At 37.1% G+C, this 17,635-nt stretch overlaps 1 protein-coding gene across 3 annotated transcripts in view; it reads left to right on the forward strand.

Moving 5' to 3' along the window:
• LOC127578474 (coiled-coil domain-containing protein 91-like) overlaps positions 1 to 17,635 on the forward strand; it is a 121,811-nt gene that overhangs the window by 11,684 nt on the left and 92,492 nt on the right. For all 3 annotated transcript variants that reach the window (XM_052030551.1, XM_052030550.1, XM_052030552.1), the window contains exons 2-6: positions 11 to 54; positions 1,887 to 1,965; positions 10,652 to 10,830; positions 16,557 to 16,760; positions 17,474 to 17,578. In XM_052030551.1, the coding sequence (XP_051886511.1) occupies positions 25 to 54; positions 1,887 to 1,965; positions 10,652 to 10,830; positions 16,557 to 16,760; positions 17,474 to 17,578 (597 nt within the window). In that variant the 5' untranslated portion in view covers positions 11 to 24. The remainder of the gene's footprint in view (positions 1 to 10; positions 55 to 1,886; positions 1,966 to 10,651; positions 10,831 to 16,556; positions 16,761 to 17,473; positions 17,579 to 17,635) is intronic.

Consider the following 17,635-nt stretch of genomic DNA (forward strand, 5'->3'; position numbering starts at 1 on the left):
ATTATTGTAGGTGCACGGTGAAGGATGGACGATGATGAATTTGGAGGATTTGAGGTACGTGTTTAAAATGTGTAGTTTCAGATTCTGCCTTTTTTTTTATGTTTAGCATTGGGCATGTCCCTTAATAATGATGGGTGGTACATTGTGGTAGAGTACTGTGGTTTGGTTTTGGAATTGTGTTTTAAATTTGATTCGGACAGATGGGAATAAAAATCTCAGCTAGCTTTAGACCATGAAGTTTTAAATATGATTTGGCAGTCTGTCTGCAGTTCCCAGAAGAAACTGGTACACAGAATTGCTTTCACATTTGCTAGAAAGGACCTCTTTCTGGCTATGTTCCAAGACCAGGTGAATGGTAATTTCTTAGGGAGTGATTGTAAAGGGAATCAAATGTTTTTCTTTTCATGTTCCTTGTATTTAGGGAAGTTCCTGAATACTGTATGATGTGCTTTTTAATTGGTCTTGATGTGATCTCTTTTTCTTTGCTTATCAAAGGAGATTAGAAACAGGGAATGGAACCCATTTCTCTTTTATTGAATGCTGCTAGCATTAGTGCACAACAGTTCAAAAAGAACACTGTTAAACCCTTTCTTCCTTCGCTACAATAATGTCATTCTATCCCATTCTTTAGTGTGCCATTCTAGAATCTTTTTACTTCTTTGCAAATATTAGATACCTTGTAACCACTCAGTTAAATTTCTAGCTTTTCTGACAATTTGAGTGTGGCTCATGTACAATGGTAATGAGCTGAAACTGCCCAAATTAATTTATGAAGAGAAGAACCCTTCATTTGTTTCGTGTGGTCTGGATTCTAATCCAGGTCCCAAGAAAGAAAGTGGAATATGCCAAAATATACAGAATATTTAAAAGAAAAGTACTTTTTAAAAAAAAAATTCAACCCCTCATGTGCATTGTAGGGGCCCTTGTTGGAACATAGACTTGGAACATTTTTTGTAGTATCTTTCACAGAGCCTCATGTAACAGTACCAGCACCTGGGCAATCGAGTTGAACCTTCTGGCATCCACTGTGCATTTAATTTACTTGCTGAAGCTTCAAAACAAGACTGACTGCTTTTGTGAGCATGTATAAGTTGGCTCATGTGTTTAGTCCTAGAGTCCATTCTCTCCTCATATGGTTGGACCTGGCATTTGAATAATTTGTTCAGATTGAAGTCACATTATTTACTATTGAAGAAAATAAATCATTTCTTTCTAATAGATGCAAGCATTAACTTTTCAGCAGCGCTCCATGGACTGGAGTCTTTGTAGAATTTTCTTCCCTTCCCTCCTCTCTGATCTGAGAAGCTGGTTAATTGTCAAGGCCAACTCAGCTTACACCCATTAACAATGAACAGACCACTGATTGTAACTTGCAGTCTGACTGGCTTTTATGCAACATTTCACAATTAAGTTACTCAGCATAGCTTTGAATTTATGCCTTAAAGGGAGTGTAAAAATGTTACTATTGATGTCTAAGACTGAAGTTACATGGTATTTTTTCTTTATTTGGTCTTCACTTCTTGGGAGAATAAGGCCTGTTCTTGGCAGCTGCTTGGAGGGCAGGTTGGAAGTTAATTTTTCACTTGGGTTTAGAGGGGCAGTAGGTTTGTTTCATAATGAGCAACTCTGTTCAAGGATGAAACATCCCATCAAGATATGACTTCAAACCTTTATATGCCTAACTGTATTCAGATGGACATTTATAAAATAGGTTCCAAGTCAGCCCCAAGCTTGATTCAACCAACACTTTCTCATCTTTCATTTGAATTTGCCTTTTTATTCTGAACAAATTCTGATGACTCTTCATTCTTCTATTAAATATATTTAGGAAATAAGTTAGTACTGCCAAATTAAACTCTGCTTTTTTTTCAAAAAAAAATGCTCAGGCAGCAGAGAACTTTGAAGATGGTGAAACGGGAACACAGTCAGTCTCCCCAGCCATTCCTTGGGCAGCATTTTCAGCAGGTAAATAAAACCTATTAATCCATTAACTCTGTCTTCCTGATTTGTAAACCTGTTTTCAATAGAATTTGAATTGAATTTTTTCTTGGAAAATGGCAAGCTGAGCAAATTTCTTCTAAAAACATATCTATCTATCTATCTATATAAAATACAATACATATATGTATTAAAATATATATATAAAATACAATGTGAAAAGGGTTCATTAGATTTAAAGTGAGTAATCTGTCAAATATATGTAATTAATGCTGAAACATGGTTTATATTTTATTATCATGTGTTTTCACATCCTAGTGTTGCACTCTGGAGACCGCGTGTTTTGAAAATGCCTCATAATCAGTTTTAAACTGATAGTGATAGGCCCAGTGGTTCAGCATACTCACATTTGAAGTAATTCTCAACTGTGCTCACTGTAGACTGATGATGCTTCCTGGTATCATCATAAAATCCAGACCTACAGGTGATGAAACAAAAGCAGACTTACAAAAGCAGTGAGTTATTTGCGTTTCAGTCTGTCATTCAGTTGCCAACACTGCAACCACCCCCCCCCCCCCCCCCCACCAAATTCACCTGTATATAGCTGCTTCATTTATTTTCAAAAGGTACATAATTGGTAAAATGCTGACAAGAACACCTTGCTCTAGAGAAGATCTTAATCCTTGAAAAGAATCATATTTGGGAAATCCCTTGCATTGCTCTGTGTGATGATGGAGATGCAAGTGATACTGTGTGACAAGCCAATCTGTTTCTTTTCCATGTTGTGATGTCTTTTCAACTTCAACTGTACTGAAACCTTCTGGTAGATATGTGAAACTAACTTTTGAGTTTGTTCACTGAGATGAAAGCTCTATAAAATGTATGGCACCACCTAATGCAGAATATAGTGAATGGCAGATCACATGCATGAATCCACATCCAAGTGGTTTGTGGTGCACCTTGGTGGTTCCAATGAGTTGTGGAATTGTGTTGCAAGTAGCAAATTATTTTGATGATTAGAGAAATTAATTTCCAGTGATCTGCTTCATTCCTGTAAGAGTAGAACAACTCCACCACATGTCCTCAGTCTTAGTACTTCAGACAAAAATCATATTGCTTGTGGTTGTATGCACATTTCTCCAATATTTATAGAGCATTTGTGTACATGCTAATAGGTGTGTGTGTTTCTGTTAGTTTTAGTCTGTTATCGATTGCTAGATTTTCTTCAGGTGCTTTCAATCTGTTTTGCACACAGGGATCATTAACTACAGTTTCTGCATATTAATGTGGACACTTGTTGTTGTCACCAAATTGACTCCTTAGGTTTAAAACTTCTTATTTTAAAGAGAAGAATTAAAAAATGTTTGGACATTTCCAAAATATGTTATATGAATGTGATTGATCCTATTGATGTGCAAGACTGAAGTTACTCATGGTGTTTATTTCTTGAGAGAATAAGACCTGTTCTTGGCAGTTGCTTGGAGGTCAGGTTGGAAGTGAATGATTCTGCTGAGGTAAGTTATTAGGTTAATTAAGGTATCTAACTTTTAATCCATCTACTGACTGAAGGTTCACAGATGGGAGTTCATGGTTCAATTGTGTGATCTAGTAAAGATTAGTTTGACTATATTTAAATCTTAGTCATCTTTTATGTGAAAGAAAAGCCTATTCAGTTCCTTGTCTCAAGAAGCATTGTCTAGCTATATATGATAGTTCAAGATAAAAATAATGAAGAATATTGCAATGAGTGTTGTTGATACTGTGGGTTGAAACAGTTATTATTGGAATAATTTCAGATATTACTGAGGGAATACTTATTTTCAGTATGAACAATTTTATGCTGACTTTTAAAAGTACAGGTATCATGCAATCTTGGCATTGGATTTCTTTTTAAGTAATAATATATGCCAAAAGTTAACTTGTACAAACAATGAGCAGGATATTTTGATCAAGTATCAGCAATATTGAATTCAAATGAAAAATGCCCCAGGGTTGCATGTGTTCTATTCAGATTTATGGAACATGTAGATCTTTTGCAGTTGATTTGAATCACTCGTGGGGAAAGTGAGCGTGGATTTTGAATGGAGATATTCAAGAGTTGCATTCTGAAGTTACCACCTGTATATGTTTGTGGCTTGGCTGAGATTTGAGATGTTGTGTAGGAAAGCATAACTAAAGGCATTCCTATAACTTCGATTTTGTGGTTTTTATTTTAAAAAGGAATTATAAATAACATGCACACTCCTTAAAAGTAAAAAGAACTTCAGTTACGTTTTGGAGAAGCCAGAATGGAAAATGGCTTGGTGGCTTGTCATAACATACTCTTTATGATCTGTTGAGTTCTGCACTAATTGATTATCCATTTCAAATGGATTCCAGACATGTTAACAAATGATGTTTTGTACTCCTGTGTAAAATGATTTTTTTCATGTTAATTGTTCATTGGAGACCATAGCCTTATTAGTGTTATACATGTTGAATAACTATAACAATGTGGTCAGGTCGTGTGTGAAGCAGTATGCTGAAATATCAATAATGAGTTCAGGGGAGAGGAAAGTGTGTCTGGTGTCCTGTTATAATTGTTTATATGCTCCACATGGGGGTTCTGGATGTGGCATCAAACCCAGTTACCCTTGCTTCATATTCTTCATTAACACTCCAGGACCGTAGGGCATCCATCACAAGATAGCAGGCAGAAAATATGGAAATTTATGATGAACATTGCAGTTACTGTCATATAATGGAGGAAATCTGACCAGCAATTTCTGGTGTATGTACATGAAGTTAAGAGTAAAATACAGATGGTGTTAGTGATACCCTTCTACACAAGAGTACACTGTTGCAATTTTCATTAATAGACTTGGCAAGAACTTGAGGTACTTGCCCCCTAGTTCTGCAATAAAACTGCTGGAAATGTTAAGGATTGTTGCATTCAACAGCAGCAATTTTGCATTTGGATACTACCTCTTAATGTAGTAAAATATCCTAATTGTCAAGTGAAGTTTGACACCAAGTTACTTGGGTTAATAATACAATTTTCCAAGAGATTTTAAGAAAAGTTTTAGTGGAGGAGGGTGAGGGATATTTTGGAGCTTGATTCCTTGGACTACAATGCTTGTTTGCCAGTGGATGAATGATTTTTAAAACTGTGATCACCTTCCTGATTTCCAGTTCTCTACATGCTCCAGAATGGCTTAAACTCTTGCTGCAAGTATCATTGCTCCATCTGAAAATTTTCTTGTCCATTATCCATTCCTTGCTGACCCATACTGATTCCCCCTGCCCTTGCTGGGTATTAAATTCATAATCCTTGTATTTATCTTTAAATTACACCATGCCTTGTGCACCTTTTTGCCTCTGCAATCTCCTCTAACACTTGTCTGGTTATGAATGCTCAGTTTATTTGGTTGTAGCCTGCTGTGCATTTGGCATTCTTTCACCCTGATCTTTTGGAGGCTCGCATTTCAGCTGATTCAATGCTTTGCTCCCTGAGCTTCGTTGGGTTAGATGTTCTACAGTATGATTTGATTGGGGGCGGGTGCATAATATTTTAACGTGCAATGCCTTGTGTATGTTAGAATTGAATTGTTGAACAATTTAACTACCCTTCAGGTAATGTCAACTTCTGGACCAGAGATGAATGCCATTCGCACGTTGCAGATTCATGGTGGAAAATTCTATCTGTGGCATTAGTCATGCGTGCATTGTTAGTACAGGGTCATATTTCTCCTGCATTCCCTACTGGATTTTATTGGTGTATGTCATACATCTTTGACCAGGAGTTTGGACTCCCCTCAACCAGAAACACAATCTTGGTGCCTATCCTTTCAATTCCTTCTATAATCTTAAAGATCTGTATCAGGTCATTTCTCAACTTTAGTTTGAGAGAAAATGACCATAGTCTTTTTGATCTTTTCTGATAGGCTTAACCTTTTGATTAATGGGGGTAATTGATATCTTTGTTACATCTTCTCTTGTGCCTCAGTTTAATGTGGAGACCAAATTTGTAATGAAATGTTAATACGTTGGCTCCAGTTGTGATGGAAATATTCAGTTATCTAAGTGTTCATACCAAGTTGGAATGCTATTAATGTTTTGAAGATTTGTGTGTTTTTGTTTTGAATTATCAAGATAATTACAGGACTTGGAGCACCAAATTATAAAAGATAGTTGCCAAACTGCACCTGCTTTTATTGAAAAAGAGATCGAGTGATTATAATTCAGATCTTCAAGTTGAGAGTCAAAAGATAATGAAGATGAAAGCAGGTTATTTACAATACTGTGAATCGTAAGCTAGGTGCCTTTTTCTCACGATTCTATTCTCTTGACCAATTCTGTACTCAATTGGTACATAGCATATCGATTGCAGCCAGAAGCTTTATAGTTGATTGCCTGTGTTACTGTATCCTTTGGATAAGTGCAATTTATATGCAAGATATTGATATTAGGGGTAAAAATGTGTATCTTATTGTCATTTTGTGGTGCTGTACTGTGCAAATAACATTTTTGTCATAGAATGGTTCTTTGCTTGGTACATCAGCTCTACAGTCTGAATATGAATGCTGACAGTCAAATAGTTCAAGGGGTTTTGTAATGTTAATATTTAAACGTGAAACATTTAAATTTGCTATATTTTTATATGAAGTACAAATACTCCAGCACAGAGATGATTGTGATCTGCTGTATTTCATGATTTGAAAACAAGTTTTATTAAAGGTACAATGATTAGAAAGTGCAGTTTTTAAGAGGCTTTTATAGATTACCAATTAGCCAGTTTTATTTGAATAATTGATGTTACTTCAATTAACTGAAAACAAATATTAACAAAATGCTGTATATATTCAGCAAGTGTGGAGAGAAATACATGCCTCCTGACCTGTACTCCTGAGCTTTACTTACCTTTTCAGCTTTAAATTTTACATTTCCAGGAATCATAATATTGCACGGTAGTGTAGTGGTTAGCATAACACTTACAGTGCTGGTAACCTGGGTTCATTTCTGGTCACTGTCTGTAAGGAGTTTGTATATTCTCCCCGTGTCAGTGTGGGTTTCCTCTGGGTGCTCCGGTTTCCTCCAACATTCCAAAGACATACTGGTTAGGAAGTTGTGGGCATGCTATGTTGGCGCCGGAAGTGTGGTGACACTTGCTGGCTGCCCCCAGAACACTAAGCAAATGATGCAGTTCAATGTGTGTTTCGATGTAATGTGACTAATAAAGGTATCTTATCTTAAAATGTAACTATTTAGCTTTGAACATAAATAATGTACAGCTATAAGTACAGTCACTGATTTTCTTCCGTTGTGGAGTCAGCTCTGGAGTCTGAATGACACCAAGAGAAGCGGATGCAGTAAGTGTCTGGGAAAGCTGATAATAAAATGGCAAATCATATTTTTTTGCTATCCTCCTTGCAAGCATCAGTTCTGGTATTCTATATATTTAAAACAAAACTGTACCTGCCCAGCAGCAGGATATTGAAAGGCTATCTAGTAGGCTGGACAGGTGTGTGCTCTCTCTTCTGGTTAGTGCCAGAGATCATCCCCTAACATCACACATCTGGATAGGTGGTATCATTTCACAATGTCCTATTATGGCAGCAGAATAAATGTGCATCTAAAAAGAAATGAAAATACTTTGTGCAAAGTACTTGATCCTTCTCAACCCAATCTAGTTAGGTGGTGCAAAACTGTCAGCTTGGCTCAGCTGCTAGTACTCTTGCCTGGAGACAGGACACATTGTTTCAAGCCTCACTCCAATCCATATATATTTAATCTTGATTGATATATCAGTGAAATATTGACTGTTAGAAATTTCATCTTTTATTTGAAATGTTAAACCAAAATACAATATGCTGATTCATTTGGAAATAACTAATTTGATAGTGCTATTTAAATAGAGCAGGAACAACTGGTGTTCTAGCCAACCTTCATTCAACAAATGGGGAATCCCGAGGGGATAGTGAGGTGCTAGTTCTTTCATTCATGCATCAAATTTTGTTCTAGATTTTCTTGTCCAGTGCAGTCAGTTTAGTATGAGGATCATGGAATAAGATACTCTCTGATCCTATTTCACTACTTCTCATGAGACTTACTTGAGGAGAGGTCTTAGCTCAGGAGAGAGGCTGTGTTGGCTTGAATTTAATAACTGGATTTGAAACAGCTGCCTGGAATATTCATTTTGCTATGCATTTAAAAACTCTCATTGTTGTATGTGTGTGTGAATCAGACCCTTCAGCCAGTATGCCGGCTTCTGTATATGGATTTGATATATCCTTGCTCATCATCCTTCCTGCATTTAAGCATTTGCTTTCTCTTTGAATTGCAGTGTTTGAATGTGCAGTAAGGTAATCTACCTCATGTAAGTTAGGTTGTTACAAAGCAATCCTCTGGACCATGCACCCACTGGTGAACGTCAGTGCATTCTGATTCTGAAGGCAAGAGTACTCCCAGACACTGACTTTGTATCCTCTGATGATCTTGGCTCCACAGGTATCAGCCTCTTAGTTCCTCAATCACATACGGGGTGTTTTCTATCTCCTGGTTAAGGTGCATTAGCAGGACTGACCAGCTCATTGTTTCAGCCTGATCACATCCCACATAACCTATTTCTTCTTGCTTTGTCTCTGTTCTCTCTCCCCTTCCAATTTACATCTGACTCCACTGACCTCCTCTGCCATTTTGACAGCTTCCTGGATCCATCTGTTCATTTTCGCATTGGATAGAATTCCTCTACACCTCCATTCCACACCAGGACAGCCTGAGGGCGCTTCACTTCTTCCTTGAAAACAGGCCCAACTACTCTTCCTGTACCGCCACTGCCTGACTGAATTTGAGCATTGAACAACATCTCAGTTTAGTTCTGCTCACTTTCTGAATCAAAGGTGTTGCTATAGGAACAGCATATCCAAATTATGCCAGTCTCTTTGTGAGATAAATGGAAATTTTTTTCATTTTCTTCCTTGCCTCTTTTTCTAGTACATTGGGGACACTGTTGGTGCTACATCCTGCTCTCATAAAAACCTCCAGTTCATCACCTTTGATGTCAATTTCCACCCTACTTGCATGATTTAACTCTGATTCTTCCCTTTCTCAAGTTCTCAGGGGCTAGGATAATGCTCGGTTATAAGCCTGCAGCTTTCCCCATCTCTCATGACTATAATCTCCTCCCACCCTGATTCTCCCAGTTCCCCCAAGTCCATCATATCTGATGATTGACTCTGCACCAGTGTTCCCAACATTGTATCATTTTACCTTAACTGTGGTTAACCCTTTCAATACTAGCTGTTTTCACTGACTCTTCTGCCCAAAACTTTGTTGGGCTTCCCCTTGTCCTCACCTTCTGTCCACCAGCATTCACATTCAGTGATTCAACCTCTCTAGTTTCTGCTATCACCAGATACATCTTCCCCTCCGCTTTCAAAATTCTAAACGGAGCATGTCCTCTCCGATGCTCTCATTCATTCTTCCACCTTCGTCAACATCCTCCTCCCCTTGTTGGGGCATCTTCCTATATAGCTACAGTGCCTGCAACTTTAGCTGTTCCCTGCAATTATCCAGGAAACAACCACTCCTTCTAGGTATAGGTGCATTTCACTTGTACCTCATCCAATTTAATGTACTGCTTAGGACTGAATGGCGGTGTTCTGCAAAATGGTTATGCTCTGCATTTGGTTTCCCTGGAGTACAGGTGACCAATTGTGAGCAGTTAAGACAGTGTATTAAATTAGATGAGGACTCATCATATCTTTCACCGTGCTCTGCAATTTTAATCCATGACTAATTTCTAACAGTTCACAAATCTGATGACAAATCCATCAACCTGAAATGCTGATTTTTTTTAAAAATCTCTACAGATACTGCTGGACCTCCTGAGTATTTCTAGTATTTTCAGTTTTTATGCAAGTTAGATTGTAGTGTTTAATATTTTCTAAATTATAGTAACTGGAAATATGAACAATGTTGTACTTCATGCAAATTTCCTGTAGATTTAAATTTTTATGCAGATCTAGCTGTACTAGGTAAGGAGCTTTTCAGCCTTTGACTCGGGAAATTTGAGGAAAAGATGACTGAATATTCAGTCAATATTGAGGCTTACAGCTTTGGAAAAGAACAGTTGCTGTTTTATGTTGTCCTCACTTGGCATCTTTTGGCAGGCTCAGTATTGCCTGGGGAAAAACCTGGAATTCATTGATAAGAAGAAATGGAATTAAGCTTGAATAGATTGTCCATTTATAATTATTATTGCAGTATTTAGAAGGTGGGATAGAGAGAATGAAGGGGAAGTTGTTCTGCATCAAAAATATTACACAAGTATTCAACAAAAATTTGAGCAGTTATACTGCTTTGGTGTCTTGCATCATGCCTGGATGTGCCATGGAACATTCCAAAAAAATGATTAACAAAGGATGAAATTTTAACTTTCATCACTCCATTTGATGTATTGCTTGCCTGTTAAGTATGATGTAATGGACTTGAGAAAAGTCCCTTGTTATAAAGTTACATTTTGTCATAGAGAAAATCTTTTAAATTAGAAGTTTAATACAATATACTCAATGCTTCAAATATGTACAGACTAAAAATATCATGCTGCTTGTAGCTACATATGTGTAAAATATCAAATGCCAATATGCTCAGTGATTTTAGTAGTTGTCATTGGGTTATTTTAATCTAATTCATCTGAGGCCTTATAATGTCACTGGATATATTTTTGTCTTAGGGCCAGGAGTGGAGCTGGGCCAAAGAAATCCTCCAGACATCCTCATCAACCAGACAACACAATCATTTGGAAAGAACATTTCAAAATCTGCCCTCTTTCCAGATATTGAGCCTGACTCTGATTTGAGAGTTGAGTCAATGGAAAGTGCCATTGCAGAACAAATTCCATCATCAGAAAAGGTAGAGTATTGAAACTACTACTGAATTTAAGGCTATGGATACCTTCCAAATATAAATTTAAGTTGAAATGACTGAAAAATATTATGATTGATGGATCCAGCAAAACAAATATTACACAATATTATAGTTATAACTGTCTACTTTATTCCTTGCACAAAGCTTTGGAATTTGTCAGCTAGTTTATCTCTGTAAGGAGTGGAGAGAAAAGCAGGGGAATGATCCTGTGTGGTCAGCTGAGTGGTACAAAAAGTATATGTTAATGGAGAATTGGATTAAGAAATTAAAGTGTCCATCAAGTTAGGAAGGCCGTCTAATGCACGTGAAAATTAAAAAGGAAAATTAATTCGAAATGATAATCAAGAAAAAAGTTGTGAATTGAGAGTAGTTTGCACCTGGAGTACTGTCTACTAAGCACTGTGATCTGTGGGGATTTAAGCTGCCCTGGAAGTTCTTTAATAAGAATACAAGAAATAGGAGAAGGAGTAGGCCATTCAGCCCTTTGAATATGCTACTTCGTTCAACAAGATCATAGCTGATTTCATATATATATGTGTGTGTATATAAACTTGAGCACCATTTTCTTGCCCTTTCCTCCATGTATCCTGATTTCTAATAATATCTGGATGAGAACATATCTGGAGTTAAATTGGGAAGGTGTGAAGAGTCTGCACCTACTTTGTCTGTGGATCTTCCCCACCCCACGCAGCATCATTCTCCATGTGTGAAGCCCAAGGGATCAGGTGCAGTTGATGGGCCTAATTTGTGCAAATGCCCCATGTGGCCTTTTCTCTGCCAGCAATGGCAAAGCTAATGGAGGAAATCAGAATCTGGTTTATCATCACTGTGAAATTTGTTGTTTTGCAGCAGCAGCACAGTGACAAGACACAAAATTACTATAAATTACAAAATAAATAGTGCAAAAAAAAGGAATAATGAAGTAGTCTTCATGGACCATTCAGAAATCTGATGGCAGAGGGGAAGAAGCTGTTCCTAAATTGTTGAGTGTGGGTCTTCAGGCTCCTGATCACTGGGTTGAGGCTGGGGGACATTTGAGAGAGGAATGCAAGAATTGTGGCTGGGAATATGAGTTGGAAGTGACTTTGAAGTTTGATGTATTTGAGACTGTGGTAGAGTAGGGCTGGGTGATTAGGGAAACAATTGGCCCAGGTTCTGGAGATGGTTGGAAAGCAATAAACGTTCATCTCAAGTTGTGTGGATGTGGGAGAAGTTCTAGCTAACATCAGTGGAGAGGGGAAAGAGTGTACGTGAGCAGTAGATAAAAACCTTGAAATAAGACCACACAGCAGGTACTGCTGATGCCTCACAGCTCCAGTGAGCCTGGGTTTGATCCTGCGTGGTTTCCCCTGGTGCTTTGGTTTCCTTCACATCCCAAAATCGTGCTGGTTAATTGGTGACTGTAAATTACCTCCAATGCAGGTGGGTGATGGGTCTGTGAGAAAGAATAAATAACAGGAAGGGAGTAGGGGATTAAGATAGACAGGATTGCTCTGAGTTCTTACTTAGACTCTGCTGAATGGCCTTCTCTGTTCTATGGAAATACAGGATCAACCTTCTTGTGGATCAAGGCACTAGACTTGATGGCTATGAATTGGATCAGGCCAGAAGCAGGTCCCAACTGTTTAGTTAAAGCTTCTGTGTGATAGCCACATAATTAGCAGGACATGGATGAACACACTGAATTCTGCGTAAATGATGTCAAAATATGTGTTCCACACCATGTACTGTCATTATGCATTCAAGTAATTTCACAATGAATGAAAGGCATATATATCGCAGACTCTCAATTAATTTAGCAACTTGTTAAACCCTGGCACAAAGATAATTGAATTTTTTCAAGAACTCAGTGGTGTAGCGTTCAAAACTCTGGAATTACTTAGAACATAGAACAGTACAGCACAGGACAGGCCCTTCGGCCCACAATGCCGTGCCGACATAGATATTCCCTCCTACCTACAGAATACCCATATCCCTCTATTTTCCTCTTATTCATGTGCCCATCCAAGCCCCTCTTAAAAGTAGAGGACCTTGGTCTTGCAGATGTTAAGAGCAAAGTCCATTTTCAAATATACATCAGTAAATCAGTTGGCATTGACTTCGTGTTTGGCCTCCAACCACACACAGGTATAAGCATTACCTGCGTACTGCAGCGCAATCGCTGAGGCTCAGGTGATATTCCTCCATAGGATTACACCATTCCTAAACTCTACATCCTTCCAAACTACCACCCTACTTTCAAAGTACCTTTCCCCTTTAAAGTCCTTGACCGTGTTGTTCATTCTGCTTCCTTTTCTACAACTCCATCAAGCAAGCTTTCTGCTCTGCCACAGCACCTAAAATCCCTTTACCAAAATCACCAGCATTTTATGTCTGTGGTTAACTATCATTCCTTCAATAAAGTAATTTTGTAAATATTTTTATTGTTCGTGATTTTACATCATTGTTTAGTTCAGCATGTTAACCAGGAAAGATTTGTTTGTTTTGTAAACGATCTTTCATTGGAATTCATATGTACAGATTCAGTTATAATTATTATAATTATAACTAGTAGTGTGTGGTTAATGGGTCTTCTGGATTCATTCAATCTGTTTCCAAAATACATAGTAAATTTAAACTCTTTCCTTAGTAGCTCTAAGCCAGTGTATGTACCAGTTCAGGGTGCAGTTAGAAGACTTCCAATTTCAATTCTGACATATAAGGCTGATTGGATAAAAGGTCGAATGCATAAGGTTGTTCTAAACAAATTTGATTTTCTGAATGTAGTGTTGTTGGGCAGGAATGAGGTGGTATTACCCTTGCCTGCCTTGATGGCTTGTATATTACAATGCTGATCAGTCCTGGTGAGGAAGTTTGGAATTGGTGCTAGTTTCCTGCACGAAGTGGACATGGTTTCTGGCTCAGTGGAAAAACTTGGAAGGACCAGTCTTGAAGCTCCTGGGTGAGAGTGTGAAAGAAAGATCTGTGCACAACAGAAGTCGTCGCAAGTGAAACTGAATGTGGAGCTTCCATTTGTTCAACTGGCAAATCCATTGGGCTCAGTTGACACCAAACTAGCCATGGTAATGCTCCTGTGTATTACTGTTTGCCATTAGGTGATATTTTGGAAATAACTGGCAGAACTACCTATCTGTTGATTCGCTTTGATGCTAGATAGTAATGTGCTGAAGTTGGAAATTGTACTTTTATGTAATTGTGTGAAGTTTTGTGTTTGGTCAGTATTTTGCATGTTTATTCTTCTTGATCTACAGCAAAATTTCACCAAAAGTATTTAGAAAGTATAATTACAGGAAACTTGTGTGTAACTGATGAATAATTATGCTCTGATGTTATAATGACCTAATTGACATTGAGGAAATTTGGGACATTGAAATCAAAAATTAAGATTTGGTTTTTTCAAGTATATTGATCAAACTTTCTTTAATTGTAATTTTTCATCTGACATCTAGAAAGAACTTCTCTAATTAGCTGTATGTATTGTAAATTTTGCATACACATGCCCCTGAAAATCTAAATGCTTAGAATAAAAAGTAAATTTTGTTTGGTTTATTTACAAGTTTTTGGATAAAATGCATTTATTAAATTTTCTTTCCTAACAATGTAATTCTGTTTGCTACCTTCACCTTATTTGGGGAAGTATAAATTCACCAGAGAGCTCAGAAGTGAAGTTGATACAATGTTTTTTTTAGCTTTTAAAGGCATTTTTCTCATCTCTTGTAACTTTTCTAATAGAGAATCTGCAGGAGACTCGAGTGTAATCTTAGAACATATGCAAATTTAAACTGCAGATTACTCTGTTAGATTATGCCTTGGATGGCATGAAAGTTGAAAGTCATTTATTGTCATATGAACAAGTACATGTATGCACAGGTGCAATGAAAAACTTACTTGAAGCAGCATCAGAAACACAACATTCACAAGAAAAACATAAACATCAATTATACAAGAAGAACACAATTAGAACAAAAAAAACAAATTCCATTGTAGTGCAAAGTGATCATAGTGTTGCTACACTGAGGTGGTGATTATGGTTGTGCAGGTTGATTCAAGAACCAAATGGTTGAAGGCAAGTAGCTGTTGGTACCTGCGAGAAGATGGCATAGCCTGATAGTGGAGATCTTTGATGATAGATATTGCCTTCTTGAGGCAGTGCCTCATGTAGATTCTTCCGATGGTGGAGAGGGATGTGCCCTTGATGTATTTGCACGGCCTCCATGCCATGACAAATTCCAGTCGGCCAGTGAGACACAAGGAAAACATTAAAGGCATGGAGGCGGTGCAAAGAGTAACTGATGTTCATTTATAAAATTGGATGATTGGGTTTTATGAGAGAGTGTGGAAATTTGGATTTCTTTTTGAAATAGTGAGCTACGCGAGCAATGTAATTCAAGTTATTATTTGATAAGATGAAAGAATTCCATACCAAACTGATGTCAATTTTGGGACTGTTAATCAGGAAGTTAAAGTCAAAATAAAGTGTAGTTCTTATTTGCATTTTTGTGGTGGACTTGTTTGAGGGATGCTCCAGGTTTGCTGTGAATTAACTTTATTTTCTTAGTGGGTATGCTAGAATGTACTACGTGGCATGCTCCATTCAGACCAACGTTGTGTGAAAATAAAATTTCAGAAATATGCCTCACTTAAGTTTGGGAAAGGTGTCATATTTACATTCCCAAGGCAGCCTATTTGAGATCAAAAATTATGATTTGATAATGCAGTATGTGCTGATGTAATTTTTATTTAAAGTTGTGTTGCTGTAGCGTCTCTTAATCTAAAGGTTTAAATTCAAAATAGGTCAGCAAAAAATGGGTTTAAGGGAAAAGCTAAAGTTTGGGCAGCAGTAAGGGTGAATATAAGAGTGCTGTACCAAGTTTTGCATCTCCTTCTGTTATGTCCAAGAATGGAAAGGTGACAAATTTAAATGCAATTGCATGTGAACATAATTGTCAAAGGTAAATTTTCAAAAATTATGGGATGAATAGGTAATTGGGTAATCTGAGAAAGTAATTTTGGAAACTTTAGTTGCAATAAACCTTTTAAAACTGGATTTTTATTATATATATGAAAATGCAGATTTCTATCTCGGTTTCTGGATCTCATTTGTATATTTGTTCCTGAGTTTCATTTAGTTTATCACTTACCATGAATGATAAATATTTGGTCTTGATGGATTTCTTGCTGTTACATATGTGACTCTGAAAGGGATTGGCAGGGTAGGTGCTGTTTCCTCTTGCTGCTGAGGATGGAGCTTGGGGGTTGAGGGTTGGTCATCTGAGATTGAGGGAGAAATTTTTTTATACAGTTGGTTGTAAATCTTTGGTATTCTCTATCGAGGGCTATGGATACTTGATCATTAACTGTATTCAAGCCTAAATTTGATATGATTTTGATCTCTAAGGAAATTGGAGGGAATGGGGATTGGATGGCAAAATGGATGATGCATGGTATCAACAGTGGGCAGTTGAAGGGCTGAGCAGGCTTGAGAAACACATGACAGCATTGTAAAAGGAAACTAAGGGCTGCACGGTACTGGTTCTGTGTGCATATAATTCATGAGTAATTTTCTTTAAGTAACAAAATTGAAAGTGATAACACTTAAGATTTCATATTCTATTATTTGTCAAATTGTAAATTTGTGTTTGTTTAAATTGCTACTTTGTGGTATGTATTTTAAGTCCACCATTAAAATTGTTTGTAAAACTGTATTGCAGGTTCAGCAGACGTCTCAACTATTATTTGATAATGTTGTGGCATCAGCAACTTTGCAGGAAAAGGATCCTCGACAATCTACAGATCTTGCAGAATGCCCAATGCCCATAGAAACACACAAGCTTGAAGTAAAATCAAAAGAAACACTGGAAAATGTGGAGGAAAAACTTTCTGCTGCTGAGAAGGAAAAACTTGAAATGAAAAAGGTACTGTGGTGTGCATTGTGTGTTTTTTTTTTTAAGTCATTGACGCAGTACTTATTTGCAGTATTTCCATTGTTAAATAGAATTTTTTTCCACTGGGAATATGTCTGACACTGCTGATTCAGATTGGCTTAGCTCTACATTCCTTGCCTGATTCCTGGAAAGCTTCTCTATCAAACAAAATAGCCACAAACATCCTTACTAGTCGCATGTTTCTCAAAAAAGCACAAACTTTTCACACATAATGCATTCACCTAACCACAAATTACATTCTTCTTGTATTTTAATCAGAAGTGCATCAGCAAACCTAGTGTGAATTTGAACTCAGATTGGGCACAAACTCCATTCAAATTTCTTATCACTTCATTTTGCAGCCAGTTAATATCATGCTCCTGGTTTAATGTGCCCAATGATTTTGTAATTGATGAGTGTTTACATATTAAAGCCAACTTCACATCAACCACTTTAGCCTCTTTCAAGTATTTGTTGATTCAGTGGAATATGTTATGATCGAACTGGGCTGTTTCTTTAAGTCAATCATGCCTCAGAGTACTGTAAGCAAAAAAACTTAAGAAAGCATTACAGGAGACAAACATTACTTCGTCTTGCCTATTTTAAGTATTGCTTTAACAGCATAAATAAGCTAATTTTATTGTATGTTATCTGGTAAGCATGTTTTATGTTATTATTTGCCAATTTATTTAAACTTTTTCAAGGCATTAGCAGAGATGTTTGAGAAGTACTCAACATTAGAGGAAGAATATTTACAAGAGAAAAAAGCAGAGGAAGCTGCACACCAAGATCACTACAATCAACTTCAGGTAATTGAATGCCATTTGAGTTCATAAATAGTGTTGGAATTAGAAAAATATTCAGCT

Source organism: Pristis pectinata, chromosome 15 (assembly GCF_009764475.1).
Source record: "Pristis pectinata isolate sPriPec2 chromosome 15, sPriPec2.1.pri, whole genome shotgun sequence".
Classification (NCBI taxonomy): domain Eukaryota; kingdom Metazoa; phylum Chordata; class Chondrichthyes; order Rhinopristiformes; family Pristidae; genus Pristis; species Pristis pectinata.